Genomic DNA, 22,207 nt, shown 5'->3' with positions numbered 1-22,207 from the left:
AAGGGCCGAAAGCTGTTGGGAAATCTGCAAAGGGACCGTCAGTGACCAATCCTTCAGAATGACCCTGGAATGTTGAACTCCAGATAATAGATTGTCTTGGGTCGTCTAAGGCACTATCTCTGGAAACATCCCAATACGGTACGACGACGGATGGGATCATTTCACGGAGAGCTTCTTCCCAACTGAAAAAGAAGCATGAAAAATAAATAAACACACACATGTCATTCAAATTGTAAAATATTCTATTATTAATAATGTTTCAAACTATTCATTCTTTAAAAAATGTCTTCCTTAAACAAACCACAAAGTGTAAATCTTGAAGTTGCTTTATATACATACACTGAATATATAAAAATATTTACTTGCTATATAATTGGTCAAGAAAATAATTATTATTATTGGTGTTGTTGTTATTATTATTATTAATGTTGTTGTTGTTGTTGTTGTTGTTGTAGTATTGAAACCCACAGCTTATATTGCTGGGTGTGTTGGAAAGTGTCAGCTGTCCACAGCCAGCAGATTAAAGTGACACTTGTTTTACTGGTCAAGCTTCAAGAACTCTGCAAAGAATTCTTGCAGTTCCAAGCAATGCTGATTTTTGTAGGTGTTCTACCTTCACACTTGCACCGATCTTTTTCAGCCATGTTGGTAGTTATAGTTGAGTGATGATACTCCTAAGCGCACCAGTTACTACTGGTATCACGTCTTCTCTCTTCATTGACCACAGCCTTCGTATTTCCCACTTTAAATCGTCATAGTTGTTTATTTTTTCTTCTTCTTTCACAGTGTTCCTGTTGTCACTGGGGTATGCTATGTCGATTATCATACATGTTCTTTGTTTTTTATTCACCACAACAATATCCGTATTCCGATGTTTGGTCGGGTGAAATCTCTTATTAAACCATTATCGGAGAGTGCTTGCTAACTTAAAAATACTCAAGGCCTAGCACTATTAAAATCGTATTTATTTCACATTCACCCTTTAAGCAGAGTCAATCAATCTCGACTTTTCACTGTAGGTAATTAGGTTTATTGCCTTCAGATAAGAGTAAAATGATCATTGTGTCTTTCAAATATTTTATATCTTTTACTCAGGAACCGAACCTAGATTAAAAGCTCGGTTCCCGAGTGTCTATCTATTCTACAATAAAAACGCCAGAAAATAAATAGATCTTTAAGAGACTTTACTTACATCATCATATACACTCTATGCCAAGGGAGAAATCCAGGACCACCATGAGCTGAATTAGTTACTTGACCGTTATGAAGATCCGCAATAATTTCAAATTTATTAGGTAAAACACTCTAGGAAAAGAAATAGGATTTGTGTGTAACTTCATTCAGCATAAAGACAAACTGGTATTTGTTAAAAGTACGTGGCTATCCAGAGGATTAGTAAATTAAATTGAAGTGAGAATAAACCAAGATAAAATTCAATTTTAAAGCAAGCTTTAATGACATCTTGCTGAACTTTAGATAATAATTTACAAGAGTTCACAATTGTATATATGGCAACAATTGCAGAATCTCAACATATTCGATAGCAATTTTAATTACGAATGTAAGAAAGCGCTATTTATATATAATTATTAACGCAAGGTTAAAGAATTTTGTCATTATATTCACGAATATGTTAGCACTAAAAGTCAGTTGTGTTATTTCTGTACATTATTTAGCAGAGTGATGTTCAAGTTTGCGTCTGTAAATTCCTGATAGTATTTAACTGTTTTCCCCAGATATTTTTCATTATTCATAGGTTGAAAGATTCTTTCCATTAAATTAAACTGATTGATTTTCTCATGGACAATTCTTTTATTTTCTTTATTCTTTCCATTTTGTTGTGGTGTCCTCCTTTTTTCATTATGTTTGGAGACTCGCTCCTTGTACATGTAATCGTTTCCATTGCCTTATTTTCTTTGTATTGTATCCCATTGTACGAGGAAATGACTCTTACAATTTCTTCCATGTGTTCCTTTAACTAGTACTAGACTATATATCTTTTCTTTGTTACCTTTCATTCGTTTCGGTCATTAGACAGCAGCCATGTAGGTGCACTGCCTTGAAAGCAGATCTTTTCTTTTCTATAGTTGAACATGTCGAATTTAATATATTTTTAAAACCGAACTCTGGTACTTATTCCATCGGTCACTTTTGCCGAACTGGTAAGTAGCGGGACATAAGCAAACCAGCTAGCGGTAGGGGAACAAACACACACAGACAGACACACTAACACACACACGCACACACACACACACACACACACACACACACACACACACACACACCTATATACATACATTCTTTTACTTGTTTCAGTTATTTTGACTGGTGGAGCACCGCCTTAAAGGGTCTTCAATCGAAGCAATCGACCCCAGAACTTATGCTTTGCAAGCCTAGTACTTATGCTATTGGTCTCTTACCAGATCAGTATCTCAAATACACACACACACACACACAGTTACTGTTAATACTTCATTTAGAGAATTAACATTGCTTGTTTTCACTTTTTCGATATCAGTGAAGAATTTCACTGGAAAAGTATACATAAGGTTGCCAAGAATTTATACCTCTCATCGAAGGTCGGTAGCTATCGGACGCTGACGAAGGGAAATAACCCTGAAACTCGGGTCCGTTCGTGCTACGATCACGATGAGAGGGATAACTTCCCTTGGCAAAACAAACAGGACACAGTAGTGTGTCGATAAGCCAGCTGGAGGAGATGTCCTCCTGGGGCTAAAGCAACAGTAACATCCACCCCTAGGGGTCAGCCACACTTAAGTGGCAATACACTTCACTATATATATATATATATATATATATATATATATATATATATATATATATATATATGTATGAATATATATATATGACGGGCTTCTTTCAGCTACCGTCTGCTAAACCCATTCACAAGGCTTTGGTCGGCCTGAGGCTATAATAAAACACATTTAGCCAAGGTGCCATGCAGTGGGACTGAACCCGGAACGATGAGGTTGGGAAGCAATCTTCCTACCACTCAGCCATACCTATGTATATATATAAATCTCTTTATTGCCCACAGGTGTCTAAACATAAAGGGAACAAACAAGGACAGACAAAGGGATTAAGTCGACTACATCGACCCCAATGTGTAACTGGTACTTATTTAATCGACCCCGAAAGGAAGACAGGCAAAGTCGACCTCGGCGGAATTAGAACTCAGAACGTAAAGACAGACGAAATACCGTTAAGCATTTCAGCCAGCGTGTTAACGTTTCTACCAGCTCGCCGCCTTGATATATATAAAGGGTAAATACCCCTTCGGTCACAAGCGACCATGGTTTTTCACCAAGAAAGTTCTCCGAGGTCAAGTCCAGAAAAGGTAGCTTTTTGTGGAAGATCTGCAATCGCCCATGCATACCAGTCTCCCTTCTCCACGCCACCGATGTTGTCCAAAGGAAACGCAAAGCCAATACAGCTCGGCACCAGTAACGCCGCAACTCATTTCTACAACTGAGTGAGCTGGAACAACGTGAAATAAAGTGTCTTGCTCAAGAATACAACACACACCCCGGTCTGTATACACACACACACACACACACACACATATATATATATATATATATATACACGATGGTATTCCACATAGTTCCCTCAACCAAATTCACTCACAAGAAGACACTTACCCTAAGTACTGCACAGTGAGACTGAACCTGAAACCATTTTATTTCTAAGTGAGCTTTTCAACCACAATTGCTACTTTATGTGAGGAATTATCGGGGCAAATTATTTAGCACTTCAACCAATTGTAAACAGAAATAATGACTAAAAACAAAAGTAGGTCATTGCTCTTATGTAATAGGAACATTTTGTCAATAGTGCGAAGTACAAGTGTTCCTAATGGTATACAGAAAGCAACGGGAATATTTCCAGTAATCAACCCCAGTCCAGACTATACCGATGACTTATTTAGATTATGATATTTCTACGCCTTAAAGCAACGAGATGGCAGAATCGTAGCACGCCGGGCGAAATGCGTAACATTTCGTCCGTCTTTACGTTCTGAATTCAAATTCTGCCGAGGTCGACTTTACCTTTCAACCTTTCGAGGTAGCTAAAATAAATACCAATTGAGCGCTGGGCTTGATGTATTCGACTTAACTTCTTTCCCGAAATTGCTCAACATGTGCTAAAATTTGAAACGGATATTTTTATACCTTGGTTCGTGTGTTATGTACCATGATTTGTGTACATCTCACTCTCAATCCTTTAACTTCGAAATTAGAATTCATGTTTATCCTAGTAATGACGTTAAATATTTATCAAAAACTTGAACTGGTATTTTCTTCAAGTCACATTGCATCTAAACTTGATATGCTTCAGAAAAAATAGTTTCCAACCAAAACATTCTTCAAAAAAAGATCGGTATAAAAAATTGCTTTCTGTGGTTAGGGATGATGAAATTGTAAATAGGTATTTCTGGTTCCCGCAATAAATGATTTAAAACTTTCCACATTGAAGTCTTCTTGCATATGTAGTCATCTCTCTCGCAGGTACGAGAGATTCCACGTCGAAATATTTGGGGGCGAACGATCGAAATTGATCTTGGATAATGGTGATGCACGTTCTCACTCCACCCGAGGTAGATGTCCATGCGAAATAATTCATTGATTTATAATTGGTTGCCTACAACATCAGCTTGAATGATTATGCAAACGAAAAGGCAGTGATGATGGTGACGACGAAAATGAAGATGATAATGATAATAATGATGATGACGACGACGACGCCGGCAACGATGATACTGGTGGTGGTGGTGGTGGTGGTGGTGGTGGTGGTGATAATGATAACGACGATGGTGATTGATATATGCCTAGCAAGACGGAAAGTTCAACTAACTTATCTTTAATAACAGCTTCTCTGAAGTGGTTTCTTAAGTGCGCGCAGAGGGAATAAAACGCTTTGACATATTTTATTACCTAAACCATCATCGAAATCATTAACATCATTACCACTACCGCTGTATTCATCATCATCATCATCACCACCATCATCATCATCGTCGTCGTCGTCGTCTTCGACTTCGTCGTCGTCGTCGTCACAATCATCGTTGTCGTCCTCTCTCAGCCCACAACCTTCTACTCCCACCGCTACTTCTTTTCCCATGCATTATTTCGCCCCCACTTCGAGAAAAGCTAGACGCTTTAACCCTTAAGTCTACATTAACCCTCCGTGTTAAGTCTACATTAACTACATAGTCTTACCGAAATATTGTGGGAAACGGTTTTCATAACCAGAAGAAAGGTTTTTGCGGTTCGGCCACCTCTTTAACACACACACACACACACACACACACACACACACACACACACACACACACACACACACACACACAAACACACACACACACACACACACACACACTCACACACACGCGCACGCACGTATGCACGTACGCACACAGACAAGCAAGCAAGAACGTTCATTCACATACACATGAAATCACACTCACACACATTCATCAACACTTGCTCCCTTTTTTCTTTCTCCCTCCCTCCTTCCCTCTCTCACATCCATATAAATATAAACATAGAACTCGTAATTTAGGAGACAGGCAGATCTGAAACAGACCCATAGCAGAGAAAGCGTGTCATAGATGAAGACGCGAATGGCGGCGAAACGATTTGAAACACCTGAAACACGATTGATTAATTAACCGAAAGATTCACCAAATAATCGATTAGTTAATTGGCTAAATGGTAAACTAACCGACAAATAATAATAAAATGAAATAAAATAGAACCAATGCGCGTGTTTTTTTTATTGGCATAACAACCCTCCCCTGAGATATAACAAAACTCCTTTCAACTCACGAGTTCACAACAATATATAACTTAGTTTTATTTGTGCACCTTGCTTAACTAAGTTAAGGAAGGTGCACAGCTACTAATGGCACTCTAGGCAGAGCTGAAATGCGCAGCATAAACAGCTGTTCTTTCTCTTTTAGTCTGCAAGCACACTGTGTATACAGGCGTGCCGCTTACATTCGTTGTAACATAAGGTTTTGGTTGAAAATCTGTAAATATTTTCTGTTGTAAAGATATATATACATATATGTGAGTGTGTATGTGTGTATGTGTGTATACACACATGCATGCATATATGGGTACAGACGTCACCAACGGTGCAAATAACATACACACGAGAGATAGATACAAGACGTGGACAATAATTACAGGACAAAAACGAGTGAAATATGTAAACAACGAGAAAAATGGAAAACAAGACAAGTTAACACAGAAAAAGGACCCTTCATGACTTGTCGGCTCTCTCTCTCTCTCTCTCTATCTATCTATCTATCTATCTATCTATCTATCTATCTATCAATCTATCTATCTAGAGAGGTTTTGGTATCCAGAAGATCCAAATGGCAGGTAAGGCTATGTAATTGCTACGGAAGGACCTGCACACTGTCCATTCGTAATAACAAAATATGAGATCCTATCGGAACTTACATACCATGGACAAGAAGCCTTTTTACCTATTCTACACAACGCATTCCTTGGATAATGGAACAGCAAGTTTAACATCTAACATATATCTTTATTTTTATTCTTATATTTCCCTTTATATTTCCTGTATCATCTCTCCCTTTCCAAAATAAATTCTTATATTGAACTCTACTATTTCCTTCTATTTAACTCCCTCATATCGTCCCTTTATTTCCTTGAAACAACTGTTAGACTACCCTTCTCTTTATAAAATGTCCAAGAAATTTCACAGCTGAAATAAACATTAGAAGCTGCAGTGGCTGCTCAGAGGTTTTGCAAGCTCTTCTACATTTATTGCAATGCTGCAAACCCATCCGTATCGTCAGAAGGCATCTCAGAGTCATAAGCAAACACAGATATGTTGCGCCATGCGTGATCCCTTTGTTGATATGTATATTCTTTAGCAAAAAAAATCAGTATTAGTGCCAAAAGCAATCTTTATATCCAATTAAATGTGAAATTCTTGTTAGAACACTGAATAGTTCGTTATTAGCCTGGAGAGAACCTCTCACATAGGCGCTTCATGCATAAAAGCACGCGCATAAATCGTAGCAGACGAGAATCATCTGTTGTGATTGCAGGAACTCTCTAGATTCGCATATACATATATTTAACATACATACATCTAACATACATACATATGTATATATGCATGTGTATGTACGTACGCACGTACGTATGTATGTATGTATGTATGTATGTATGTATGTATGTATGTATGTATGTCATTATTCAATTTTATTTCAAGATTTCTTGCCAACAGAGAAAGAGTCGATTTCTAAACTATACCCAAGGCTCCTTCAGTGGAATTTCAGCATCAACAACAGGCTATGTATGTATGTATGTATGTATGGATGTATGTATGTATTTACTCTTTTAAGGAGAATATGTTAAAACAGAACTAAAAACAAAATTGGTTCCCAAAATAACACCCCACGGAAAGCGACTAAATCCATGAGGGAAGCCATAGCACGCATATTGCAATCTATTGCTTGGACCTTGTGATCTTCTACGGACAATGAACGCTCTGCTTGGGATGAGAGATCAATCCATGGCAAGAAACTTTACTCACCAACAAACCTGTTGCCTGAACACATGTTTCAATCCAATCAACACAAACAACTTATCCCTCTTTACAGGCATAGCCCTGCTCATATCTGAATGAAAGTAGCTCGTTGAAAACAACTGGGGAGGGAAATACGATAATACAAAGCTAGTTGTATAATATAAGCATGAAAGGTACATAATATGTCTTGGAGCTTTGTCACTCTTATAAACGAATATTTCCAGAACGGTTGCAAATTCTTCTGTGCTGCAAAACCTTTTTATAAAGATGAGCTTTAGATAAACGTGAAAGATCGTAATGTAAAATATTTTCCAACAGAAAACAAAACTGAAAAAATCCTAAATGGAAATGCCGAATTATAGAGAAACGTTCCTTGAAAATGAGATACCTTTAAAATGCATGATCTGTCACACTGAATTTATCACAGCAAAATCGGCGATGCATGGCAGTCACGTAGAATCCATTGAAAATTATCATGCTGTGACACAGCAAATCATTTCATCATCTCCTCTTAAAGAAGAGCACAGCACTCTCAAATATATTTGGAAATCGAAGGATTTTAGGAGAAAATATAAATATACGATTAATTCCAGTCAAGGAATAAATGTTTTAAAAAAAAAACACAGACAAAATAATGTGAAATTTATCATTAAAAAAACGTCCATTTTATCCATAACTCCCTTCCCCATCCATGCCAAACCAAAAGAGAAAAAACCACAAATTTAATTCAGTTTGTTCCTAAATGAAGCGATTTTTCTTTCGTGGACTTTAGAAAAGTGAATTTTGTTGGTACAAAACGTCTAGCATTTACGATGTCTAGTATAAATGTCACGTGATTATAAACGTCATGAGTCGGTTAATTGTTATTGCTACAATTGACATATGTAGTACAGTAACTTGGACAAAACAGATTGCAAAAATTTTCAGATATATGTTTACATCCCTATTTACCGTGCACATATGGGCAAAATTTGAATCCAGAACGATAACAGCTGGAACAAATACGGTAAGGTATTTTGTCCGACGTTCCAATGATTTTGCGAACCCTTACACAAGTAAGTTTGTAAATAATAAAACCATCAATATAGTGCAATAAAAATAGCATCTCACTTCAAAACAGAAAATATCAGTTCATACTACATGTGTATTGTATCATATTATACTCATTAAAGTATTCGCTATTCATTTATAAACGGGTAAAGCTCCCATTCGGTGATGAATGACCATGGAATTGCACCTAGAAAATTCCTCTCCGAGGAACAAATCTGGGAAAGGTTGTTTGTAGAAGACCAGCAGTTTCCCAAATATACCAACCTACCCTCTTCATGCCATCAATGTTATCTAAGGGAAAGGCAAAGACCGATACAGCTTGGCACCAGTGACGCTGTAGTTCAATTCTACAGATGAGTGAACTGAAGCAACGTGAAATAAAATGCCTTGCTCAAGAACACACACACAGCTCGATCTTAGAATCGAACTCACTATCTCATGATTGTGAGTTCGACGCTCTAACCACTGAGCCATACACTTTCACTTATTCAATTATACAGCATTTATTTTTTTTTCTACTCTAGGCACAGGGCCCGAAATTTTGGGAAAGGGGTCCAGTCGATTAGATCGACCCCAGTACGCAACTGGTACTTAATTTATCGAGCCTGAAAGGATGAAAGGCAAAGTTGACCTCAGCGGAATTTGAACTCAGAATATAAAGACAGACAAAATACCGCTAAGCATTTCGCTCGGCGTTCTAACGCTTCTGCCAGCTCGCCGCCTTATTATACAGCATTTATTAATAAAACGATAGCTATTGCTTTGTATAAATACCTACTTTGTAAATCTGTGTTTCTCTAACATTTTATCAACTAATTATTATTTTCTTCTGCTTTTTTTATATTTGCAAGACTCACAATGGGCCCTTGTGTTGCCATCAAAATTGGTCTTTGTTATTGACCCATGACTAAAAATGTTTTATTCTCTACTTTTTCTAATAACATGGTAATTTTCAGGGATCTTTTCTGTTTGGCAGCCAGTTTTCAGTTTCTTCAACTCTTATTCGAATTAATTTCATATTAGGTGTATTGGTGTAGTTTTGTATGGTAACCATTGACATGAAATTCATTTCACCATAAATCAATAAATAAAGAGTTAATAGTTTTTAAATTTTGAAAATTTTGGGTAATTTTAGCCAATCGAAAACCACAGACATATAGGTGCCTGTTTCCATAGTAACAAGCCAAGCTGTTACCAAGTTGCTTACCCACGCGGTCATTTTCACTTATTAAATGCTTAAATCACATGATGTATGAGGTGGTCATGAGGTGTGCTAAAAATAATAGCTAAATAGGTTTTGGATCACGCACTAATTTTTTTTCTTGCATAATCGTATGAATTCCCTTGTGTAAAATACAAATTCGCAAAAGTTCCCTGAAAAATCAAAAAATACATAGAGAAAATTTATGAAGAGTTACGTGGCGTACTCAAAGTAGCATTCCGCCAATATTTCATTTGTTTACAGTTGACAACACGTACAGTCACGCACAAAATAACAGCTTCCAAATCCTGTTTACTGACTGGGTAAAAATAATTTGTAACTTTTTTAAAGAATTTCCTGGAAAAGTGAATTAGCCCTTGAAATTCAGTGTGGGAAATCACACCCATACACCAAATTTTAAAATTCACTAAACTTTAAAATTTCCACAGGTACAGTCAAACAGAAAAGATCCCCATTGACAACAACAAGAGTCTATCATTACTAGTAGGAAATAACAGAGAAATTTGTTTTCAAAATATTAAAATTTACTTACTGTATCATCTCTTAACATCCGAATAGCGGTGTGATAATTTTGCCTTTCTTCGTCAGTTAACATTCTGTATTCTTTACGAATCCTTTTTGAAGAAGCATTTCGAGCTTCGGCAGAAAATCGATCAATCAACGAATTAATATAATCTCTTCCTCGTACGTCGGCCCACAAGCTAATTTTAGGTTCAGTGCTTTGAGCTTCTGCGACCTTTTTGTTTAAGTAATATTTCAGACACAAAGATAACCATTCTTGTTCGGAGAATTGTGAATAATTAATGGCGTTCTTCTTCAAGCAGTCTTCCAGTTCTTTTGAGGAACTAACTGCTACTTCTGCTACAGTAATCTTAAAGGTAATACTAAGAAGAAGTAGGAACAGAGTGAAGCACTTCATTGTGGTGTTTATACAATTTTTGGTACCACCTGTAAAAAAATATATGTACATATGTTTCTATTATGTTTCTGTTTTATCTTATTTTATTTTTACATCTATATTTCAATCAATATTGGAATGTAGTAAGTGTTTATTTTTAGTATTGTTTTTTTTCTTATAATTTTTATTGATTTAAAGGAAAATTGCTCAATGTGTTCGAGGGCTTTCCTAGACTGGTGAGATTAATGCATTAATGCTCTTCTTGAACCTTTGTGAGTCAACACTTGTGGGAACAGCACGGAAAATTCCATTCTGAGAAGGAAAAACTTGGCGTTGTGATTAGCGCGGGGCCTGGGAGTAGGTGGACTCAACGAGTAACATGAGAAAAGAAGAGAAATAATTACGATATGTTATGAGCCCAGACAGATCTGAGGACCGATGGTCATTATAGATGCGTTTGAAAAGCCAGAGAGAGGAAACTGTTCACTCGTGAACCAGAGATTTGAACATATCTGTGAGTGATTTCATATCAATTAGTCATATTGTTTTTTTTCCGAATGCAGTCTAAGTTGTCTGTTCAGCGTAGCAACGTCTGAGAATACTTGTATACTCTATTGTGGGTCTACTATTTAGTAATTATTGTAGAAGTTTAATATTTAGTAACTACTGTACCTAAGAATGGAAATTACAGCTGTACAACTGCACAAATCAGTTTACACTTGAACGAAATAAAACTGAAGTTATCTCTCTTAATCGGCTTCCAATGTGTGGAAAGCCCCAAAAAGAGAGAAGTGTTGGTTAGTGGTCAGAGAGACAATTCGGAGGAGGAGGAGGAGGAGGAGGAGGAGGAGGAGGAGGAGGAGGAGGAGGAGGAGGAGGAAGTGATTAGTTAAAGAGGATATCCAAACAGGAAGTTAAAGAGGATATCCAAACAAGGACAAGTACTATATTGTTTTTATTGTTTGTGCGCAGCCCCAGGTTATTTCTGATCAACGCATTTCACTTTACGTTGCTTCGGTCTACTCAGCTGAAAATGAGTAACAACCAACTACTGGTGCAGTTCTCTTTCAATTTTCTTCAACTGCCAAATCCTCAATATTCTACTGAGTTAAAGGTAATAGGGACGAACTAGTACATCAACATAGTGTTGTAGGGAATTAGTAATAATGGTACAACCCTCCCACGTGACGAGTGGAATAATACAATCATTCTAAGTAAGATGACATCGGCCAGTATCGAGGGTTCATGTAGTCTGTATCGATAATTGTGTCTGTGCTGAGGTCTTCATATGAATAGTTTGAATAAATACATTTACTAAACTACTAGGTGTCTCCATTGTCTCTAAAGTAATGGAGGCAGCCATTAACACTGACATTCTCCAACATTTTGAATAACTCTCTCCCTCTTTCACTTGAGTAACTACCACTACGGATTTCTCATAGTCAGAGCCTTTGGAAAGTTTCTCACATAGTCAGTGGTGCATTTTCGGTTTAGAGAAGTTGGGTGAAAGCAATGTTGCTGCTCTAGACGTCAGCAAAGCCTTCGACCCTGTCTAACATATGAATCTCCTATCAAAATGTCTATGCGCTCCACCCATCTCCCATATCTTGGATCGGTGGCTCCCTATCAGTTGGTACCATCGTGACATGTATCGACAGTACCCTTTCATCTACTCTAAATCAACTCTGGTGTACCCCAGGGCTCTCTTTTTTTTTGTTCATCAATAAACTGCTTGTTGCCACATCTACGAACGCCCACATTTATGCAGGCGTCTCTCACCTTCATCAAACATGCATCAGTTCCACTCGACGTAAACTTAGACAGCACATGCTCAACTTGGAATTGATTTCATGGCCAGTGATCTTGAGAGTATCCTCTAGCAGTCATGCTAATCTTGTCTTTTTTTAATAGCAAACACACACACACACACACACACACACACACACATGCATTAAGTCGCTACTCATATCAAGAAATCACCGTAACACCCTTCATAAACATGAGCGGCACTCTGCGAGAGCCCACGCAGTTTCTCCAAAATATTGGGCCTTACAGTCACCGAATATGAAACCTGTAAAAAGCACATCCTTAACGTTTTTAGGAGAGCTAGAAAATACTTCAGCCCCAACAGTTGCTAACACTCTACAAAGCTCAAATGAGGCCCACCATGGTGCGTTACTCTACATCGGGGACTGTGCTTCTGCTATACTCATCCACATCTTGAACCGCACACAGAAACAGTTATTATAAGCTGAAGCTTCTTAAATTGTAACTAGTTTCACGTTTCCGATTCTTTTTAAACGGTTAAAGAAGGATAGCAACATGACAATATATAAGCAAATAAACATATATTATGGCATTGCTACTCTTCTTTAATCGTCTGATCCATCTGTAAGATAAACTTTGAGTTAAGATTCAAAAAGCCAGTGCTTTTAATGAAACATACACACTGTTCTTTACTTTTTATGTATTTTTTCCTGCTTCTAAAAGCAAGCATTCACCAATTCATATACATATGGCTGTGTGTATGTATGTATGTATGTGCGTGTATATATGCGCGTGCGTGTTCAAAAGTTACTTTCTGCAAAAGGTTTCCAACAAAACGCAAAACCTTCAAAGAATACGTCTGTCCTAGGACTAGAATTATTTGCTATCAAAATAAATAGTCTTGCTTCATGTTGAAATTCTTTTAAATCTAAAATTATTACACGCCGAGATATTTAATTCTTTATTGCTCACAAGGGGCTAAACATAGAGGGGACAAACAAGGACATACAAAGAGACTAAATCGATTACATCGACCACAGTGCGTATCTGGTACATATTTAATCGACCCCGAAAGGATGAAAGGCAAAGTCAACCTCGAAGGAATTTGAACTCAGAACGTAGCGGCAGACGAAATACCGTTAAGAATTTTGTCTAGCATGCTGACGATTCAGCCAGGTCGCCGCCTTAGAGACATTATTGCTTTAAAGATGTTAATTATTAACTTCAATTATTTTTTGCACCAACATGATAACTATTAATTGAATGGAAATTAAATAGTAAAATTTCTCTTCTAGCGTTTCATACATTTCTTCACAGATTTCGTGAGGATCTTTCTGATTTGGCGGACACCATTTGTTTTCTAACGAAACACTTTCAAACTTGGGACACTGGTAGAATGTGTCATATGAAACATCTTTTACTCTTACTGTTGCTGAGAAAAGTTAATATTTTTAAAGTTATTTCGCGTTAAAGTTGTCGTATTTCGGTAATTTCAACCAATCACTGACGTCTATTGAGGTGAAAACAATTACTGCTGTGGTTTGTAAACAACACGTTGTGGCGGTGTAATGGGATCTTTTCCCTTGAATAAAATTAGTGCCGTTGCCGTTGTTTGTCAACAACAACTATCGGTACTGTTATTTATGACATCGTTCGTGCGTTTGTACTGGTTTTAGCTTTAGGGTTTTAGGGCTAGGGTTCAGGTTTTAGAGTTAGGGTTAGGGTTAGGGTTACACTCACAAAGACATATAGAAATAAGGTGTAAATTGTTTTAAAAAATAATACGCACATTGGAAGTTATGATCCTCATGTCATTTTCGCTTAGATTATTGTTGCAAAAAGAAGTAAAGTGATTTCGTAATGGACTGCTTTAGTCACTTGAATGGATCTTAGTATGTGCCTCGTAATCAATTGATACATGGTAGATAAATTGCATGGGTGGCTCTAGTAGGATCTAAACTTAGAAAAATGAAATTAATTAATATAAGGCATGTAGTCCTACAGACTTAGCAGTCTTGCCATTCCATTGATCTTCATAAATTCGGAATAATAAATGAAACAGCTTTGATTCAACATTAAACGCCCTCTTTTACATTTCAATCGAATTTCTAAACAGAAAGAGTCTGTGCAAGAAGAAGTCAAAAAAGCAAACTTACCTGACTGCTAGACTCTACAATGTTAATTCCATGTAAAATATCCACGTAAGGGTAGCTTTTATAGCTCAGAAGAAATATATCTGCAATAGTTTCTTTGGCAAGGGGGTGTTCTGACTACAGAACAGGTTAGAGTGTTTTCATTTTGTGCTGTCATATATATATATATATATATATATATATACACACCCATATATATATATACATATATATATATATATATATATATATATATATATATATATATATATATATATATATATATATATATGTATATATATATATGGGTGTGTATATATGTATATATGTGTATGTACATGTATATATATATGTGTGTTTATATGCATATATATATATATATATATATATATATATATATATATGTGTGTGTGTGTGTGTGTGTGTGTGTGTGTGTGTGTGTGTGTGTGTGTGTGTGTGTGTATCTATATGTATATATATATATATATGTATATATATGGATATATACATACATCTATCTGCATATGTATATGTGCGTGTGTATATGTATATATATGAATAAATATATGTATATACGTATATGTATATGTATATATGTATATATATATATGTATATATGTGTGTGTGTGTGTGTGTGTGTGTGTGTGTGTGTGTGTGTGTGTGTGTGTGTGTGCGTGTATGTGCGTGTGTATGAGCTATTGATTGAGTCACTAACTGAAAAGTTTTCTTTAGTCAAGTGGCAACTTGAAACCCTCATAAGTGTTTACAGCAAATGCTGTAAAAGTTACATCTTTTATTTTATTGTAATATATTGTTATAATGATCAGCAAATATCCAATGAGCTAAAAATCAGTTTCGTTAAGATGCAGAAGCTGCTAGACTTAAATTTATATGACAATGGTAGTGGTAGTGGTGGTGGTGATGGGGAATGATAAACAACATGGCAAAACGTAAGAGAAAAAACAAAAAGAGAATAAATGAAGAAGTCAGTATAATTTTTCTAATCAATTAAATTTTTTTATTAAGATAATTAAGATTATAAGTGTTTCACTCAACTTGAAATAAACTCATTTATAGGTTTACCTTATTCACTTGAGACAGCTGTTATGATATGCAAAGATGGTAGGAGGTAATAAATCTGATACAGAGATTCATAAATTTCAACAAGAATATTTGCTCTATAAAACTAAAGTTTTTTATAGAAATGTTTATAATCTTTGTATAGAAATGCAACAAAAAAACAGGAGTTTTATTACTTTCGAAAAGTATATTATACTACCGAAATATTGTGAAATTCGTGTGCATATTTTGAAGTATAAATACGATGTTAGTCTATGAACAGCAAAAAGAGAGAAAAAAGTGAACACAAGCTGGGACGCAAATCCCTTATGTCTTATATCTACTTAGTTCTTTCTATCTAACGTCTGTATTAACTTTGAATATATATAAATATAATTTTTAAGCAATCTTAATTTAATGTTAAATAAATAAGACATTAATGAAATTGTAGTCAAATTAATAAAAACAAAACAGTAAGATTCAAATTCCAATCTACAAATCATTAAAGGTCGTACAAGGAGAGTTTAATCATCCAGTCAGTTGAACACACTTCTATTAAGCTGTCCTTCATTTGTCATCTGATTCCCGCAAAAGCAGTAGAATTCAATTATTTTTACTAAGAACCTAGAGTTTCACTTACATCAGACGTTAATGTGCAACCCAGGAGATCTCAGTGTGATATCTTGCCAACTCAGCCTCTCTGTTTTCACCACATGCTGTCTCGGACAAAAGATATCCTCTTGCTGAGCAATTAACTTATGGTTTTTGGACCTAAAGCAAAGCCTGTACTAATCATGATATAAACCTAGAGGAACAGTCTTTTCTAGATTTCAGAATCATTTTTTAATTCCTAAAACTTACTAATGGAAAATTTATCTAAATTCCATCAAATATTTGCAATCTTTATCGTGACAAAGATAGTAATAATATGTATTAAATGTAGTAGTAAGCGAATCAGTAACTGTCTCACATTTACATTCAATATATTGCTACTATTTGAATTGTTAAGTACAGAACTAAAGTGCATAAAACATCTAACCCAATTCTCAACTACATATTCCATAAATAGTAGCAATGGTTATGTTGGTTATAGAACATACATATAGTTGTTGTTTCAGGCTCTCTAGATAGTACTTAACACTTTTATGCTTAAATCTGAAGTCAATGACTGTCATACTTATATATTCAATATATTACAAATGAAGGCAGCGAGCTGGCAGAAATGCTTAACAGTATTTCGTCTGTCTTTACGTTCTGAGTTCAAATTCCGCCGAGGTCGACTTTGCCTTTCATCCTTCCAGGGTCGATTAAATAAGTATCGGTTACGCACTGGGGTCGATGTAATCGACTTAATCCCTTTGTCTGTTCTTGTTTGTCCCCTCTACGTTTACCCCCCGGTGGGCAATATAAAAATAAATATATTGCAACTGAAACACGGTGAGCTGGCAGAAACGCTAGCACACTGGGCGAAATGCTTAGCAGTATTTCGTCTGTCTTTACGTTCTGAGTTCAAATTCCACCGAGGTCGACTTTGCCTTTCATCCTTTCGGGGTTGGTAAATTAAGTACCGGCTAAGTACTGGGATCGATCTAATCGATTGGCCCCCTCCCTCAAAATTTCAGGACTTGTGCTTAGATTAGAAAAGAATATATTGCAACTGATTTACCAAATCAGTATCAAGGCTGTTCATAAGTAGGAATAGAAATTTTAAAAAGCATTCATTGAAAAACTGTGTAGTTATTGCAGGACAAATAAACAGCGACACCAGGGCCGGATTAAGACCCATCGAGGCCCTAAGCACTTAAAAGATTTCGGTGCCCCCATAAAAGATTATGTAATTCAAAATATAAACCAAAAAATATATAACAAACGATAAAATAAATTTTTATTTTTCAAAACGAAACAAAACAGTAAGAGGGGAAATAATGCTTATTTTTGTATATTTCCACTTTATATTTGAAAAGTTTCCTCCTACATTTTTGAATTGCGAAGTCTTTGATCAGATCCTCAAAATTAATCTTAGGTAACACATCTGCATCTATACTTAATAGAGATAATGGCATCCCGAATATTATTTTAGCAAGTTTAAAGTGATTTCTTTTGTGCCGTAAACCATTTATCATTTCTGTAGTTTACGTAAACCATTTATCATTTCTGTGCTTAGATGCTCTAAGCACGTGCTTATTTTACTCTCTTGATGCTCTAAGCACGTGCTTATTTTACTTAATGGCTAATTCAGCACTGACTGACACTTATATATATATAGGTATATAAAGCCAGTATTACTCAACTTTTGTTCACCTTAACCCTTGCTGATGAAGGGGTCGCTATATTAGTTGAGATAAACATTCTACAAGAAACATGTCTCCTTGTTCATTTGATGGCTTTATAGGATACATATGTTTATCTTAATGTATGTACATTGATATATTTTCCCATCAGTCTGTTGAAGCTACTTTTATATAATACTTATGGATATCATAGCTCTCTTATTTGAATTCTTTCTATTTCACTGAGCTCTTTGCTAAACGCTTGTAAGAAGAAATATTCTTGTTTTATTCTACGAAAAAATTCATTCTTATCGTTAATAGTGTATATATATATATATATATATATATGTGTGTGTGTGTGTGTGTGTGTGTGTGTGTGTGTGTGTGTGTGTGTGTGTATACATATGTATGTATATATATGAATACATACATACATACATACATACACACATATATATGTTTGTATATATGTATGTATGTACATATCTATATTTGTATATACGGTGTATATATATATATATATATATATATATATATATATATATATGTATGTATGTATGTATGTATGTATGTATGTATGCATGTATGTATGTACGTACGTGTGTGTGCGCGCGTGTGTATGTCCAAAACAATGTATGCGTAATATTATACAGGTTAACCAATGTACTTACCCAAATATAGATGTCTACTCGTTCCAACATACATACACACACATGTACGCACAGGCACACACACGCGCGCGTGCGCACGCCCTCACATTCATGCATGCATACATTTACAAAAACCCTGCAGTGTCAGGTAAGTTTTGTAAGAGAACGAAATAGACTTATCATAACAAAAGCTAAAGCCAGCACACGGCTTGAGATGAGACACAAGATATATTTCTTGAGTAGAGAGAATATCACTCATCTTCCTGTATCTCTATGGAACCTGACAATTTTTGCCATTTATTTATAACTAACATTTCCTGAAGTATAAGAATCCATCCCCGTCTTGAGACTTATTCTTCAATTAGTACAATACTTCTAACTGTTTTATTCTGTGGAGCCTATCGTCTTTGTTGACTTTTGACATTCTGCCATTCTTTACATACAAACCATTATCGATACATAAGAAAATACTAATAAATTTGCTCCTCCCATTGCAGCCATTAAAATATGATAATTAGATTCATAATGAGGTCTAGCAATGGAACAAGGCCTCAGAATTGTGGGGAATTGTTTATTGTCGATCATATTGATTCAGTAGATGCCTGATATTTATTTTATTGACCTGGGAACGATGAAAGCCAAAGTCAACTTTGGTAGATTACAAAACTGCGAATACAAAGAGACGTAGTTCAATACTGTAAAAGTATTCTCTCTGCCGAGACTTACCTTATTAATCTCTCTCACTCCCCCCCCCCCACCTTCTCTCTAGATTAATAATCGTTTCCAACATAGACACCTGGCTAGAAATATGATGGTGGGGAAGGTTAGTTGATCAAGTCGACCCAGTAGCGAACTGGTACTTCATTTTATCGATCCCCAAAGGAGCCAAACAGTAGACTGTCCCTTCCTTCCCTAAAGAATTTTTACTTCTGCTCTTAGCCAGTGAAGAAACTTCAAGAGAATCCCCCCTTACATTCCTTCCATGCTTCTTCATCGTGCCAACATTAACAGAGGCAGCCCTAGAAACCCGTGTCTAAAAATAAAAATTTCCACTGGTAATAGTGTTGTGGCACTGGAAGCAACGGAGGCGGCAGCGGAGGTGGCAGCAGTTATTGTGAGGGTGACAGTGGTAGCGGTGACAGTGGAAATGAATGAGGATTAGTTGGTGTCCGTTTGAAAGGAAAATAGTTGATGGATTCAGTTGATATTTATAGAAGAGTGCTCAGCCATCATTATTCCGTAACACTTTCAGTTCGATGATAGAACAATTAAAATTTAATTCAAATCTCATAAGAAAATCTTTTAAAAATACACGTACAGTACCGATTTTCGGGAACCTTTGTTTCCGAAGCCTTGCCAGATTATTCATTTTTCCGAATCAGGCGTGTTGTGTCGACCTTCGTCAACACACTCTAAATTAAACAAATGTCAAAGTTATCTAAATAGTTAAATGAAATACATATGTCTGTACAGTAGTATAAGTGATACGAATTTATTAATATTGAACTAGTCAGTGCAAGGTATCAGTAGACTAGTCTAGCGATCGCGAAAGATTATAGTTCCTCTTCGTAAATTAGTGCGGATTATAAAAGGTTCTGGAACATCAGTGTCTGGAATTTCGGTGTCGCATATTAAAAGCAGAATAATACAAGTGAAAGCGCATGGCTCAGTGGTTAGAGAATGAAGCGCATAGCTCAGTGGTTAGAGTGTTGGGCTCATAATCATGAGGTAGTGAGTTCGATTCCCTGTCTGGAGTCTATATTGTGTTCTTGAGTAAGACACTTTATTTCATGATGTTCCAGTTCACTCAGCTGTAGAAATGAGCTGCGGCGTCACTAGTGCCAAGCTGTGTTGGCCTTTGCTTTTCCCTTGGATAATACCAGTGGCGTGAGGTTGGTATGCATGGGCGACTACTGGTTTTCCATAAACAACCTTGCCTGGACGTGTGCCTCGGAGGGGAACTTTTGGGGTGCAACCCCATGGTCATTCATAACCGAAGGGGGTCTTTACCCCACTTTTTTTTAGTGTGACAAACAGCATTTAACCAACATAAGGCTAGAAACTCAAGGTATTACTGACCATTTTACTCTGAAATAGTGCACATCCGATATTTTTGACAATAACTTCGAACTTTCGGCTAGTTCAGCCGTCGTTGGACTACGATGCACTGAGATTAATCTTGGCTTTATATAGTCCATGTCCAGTTAAAATCTTCCTTGGGTATGCAGGCTGGTGTGGAGTGGAGTGGAGTGGTGATTAGGTTTGGAGAGTAGATTGTATGGAGACTTTTATTGATTAAATTTGGAGTTATGTTATTGTTTAGAATTTATTCATGTACATCGAACATTGTAAGCAGGTTTGAATATTTAGGTAGTTTCCTTTTGGCAAGTAGGCACAGGATGTGCCAGATGTTTTGGTTACTCTTGGTTTTATTGGATTTAATTCTTTGCTTTGACAACGTAAAAGTCAAAGTTTCAAAGTTTAGTCCAGTGTTTGAAAACTTAGTAACTGGGTGTGTCAACTTCTAGAATTTTTAGCAGTTCACAAAAGAATGTAAATACGTAGCATGTTTTAACTGGTCAGTTTCTTTGTTTATTGCTGTTATTATTTAAGATATTTCTAGTTTTTATTTGGAAGGTGAGGGTTATTAGTCGGGCATGTCATGGTATTGTTAGTATAGAAATTTGTTTATTTTGTGCTTTGATGTTAACTAGAGAATGTGGGTAGAGTGTAATGGTTGTTGGTCTGTATGTTTCTCTCTGGGTGTTCATTGCCTATTATCAATTTGTGTAATACGAAGAAAATTTAACCTTTGTATTGTGGAGGTAGAGTTTGCAGGCTATGTGTTTATAAGTATTTCTTTAATTCTGTTTCAAATGTAGATATTTCATAATATATTATCTTAAGCCTTGGATATATGCGAAAGTGAGATGTTATAAAAGGTATATATATGTGTGTATATATTCATGTATAAGAATGGGAATAAAAATAAAATTTAATTTTAAAAATAAATGAATAAATGATTCGATTACGCCAATTAAATAGCTAACTTGATAGACACTAGAACACACACAAAAAACAACAGAAATAAAATTAATAAAATCTTGACACTAATTAAAAAGGTAATAAAAATGAAACTTAGAAAAAACTAAAAAGAAAGAGACTTTTAAATATTTTTATTCGATATAAACCAAGCACTAAAACATTATATAAAACAATTAGCAACAGCAACAACTCTAATCAGTCACATCATACCATACTTCGCCATAACAACTTCAGATTACAACCCACATTCTAATATAAAGTTAATGTCTTTATCGAGCATCTTTCGAAAATCAACCACCAAAAATCACAGAAAGAAGGCGGGAATACAAACAAGAAAGTGTGCACCTGCTACTGTTATTATGACTAAAAGCAATTTTCCTCAAATTACACACTGTTTGGCTTTTGAAGAAGGACACTTTAGATAACATATTCCTCAAAAATAGAATGGTAATGTCTTTGATACTAGGTCTGCAAAATGCGGATCAGCTTGAAGAAGAAGAAGAAGAAGAAGAAGAAGAAGA

The 22,207-nt window shown here is 35.9% G+C and overlaps 1 protein-coding gene across 2 annotated transcripts in view; it reads right to left on the bottom strand.

Moving 5' to 3' along the window:
- The window catches only part of LOC106867965 (uncharacterized), a 16,126-nt gene extending 1,291 nt beyond the window's left edge, over positions 1–14,835 (bottom strand). The window contains exons 1-4 of one of the 2 annotated variants that reach the window (XM_014913047.2): positions 14,687–14,835; positions 10,398–10,813; positions 1,193–1,305; positions 1–182 (exon numbers count right to left, since the gene is read on the bottom strand). The exon at positions 1–182 is cut by the window's left edge and continues 1,291 nt beyond it. In XM_014913047.2, coding sequence (XP_014768533.1) covers positions 1–182; positions 1,193–1,305; positions 10,398–10,784 — 682 coding nt within the window. In that variant the 5' untranslated portion in view covers positions 10,785–10,813; positions 14,687–14,835. Of the gene's footprint in view, positions 183–1,192; positions 1,306–10,397; positions 10,814–14,319; positions 14,485–14,686 lie in introns of those variants that run through there. The other variant, XM_089339832.1, reaches the window with a different exon arrangement.
- Positions 14,836–22,207: the final 7,372 nt, after the last annotated feature.

The sequence above is a fragment of the Octopus bimaculoides genome, chromosome 2, assembly GCF_046866305.1.
Source record: "Octopus bimaculoides isolate indiv1 chromosome 2, ASM4686630v1, whole genome shotgun sequence".
Taxonomy (NCBI): domain Eukaryota; kingdom Metazoa; phylum Mollusca; class Cephalopoda; order Octopoda; family Octopodidae; genus Octopus; species Octopus bimaculoides.
This window is presented reverse-complemented; position numbering and strand designations above follow the sequence as displayed.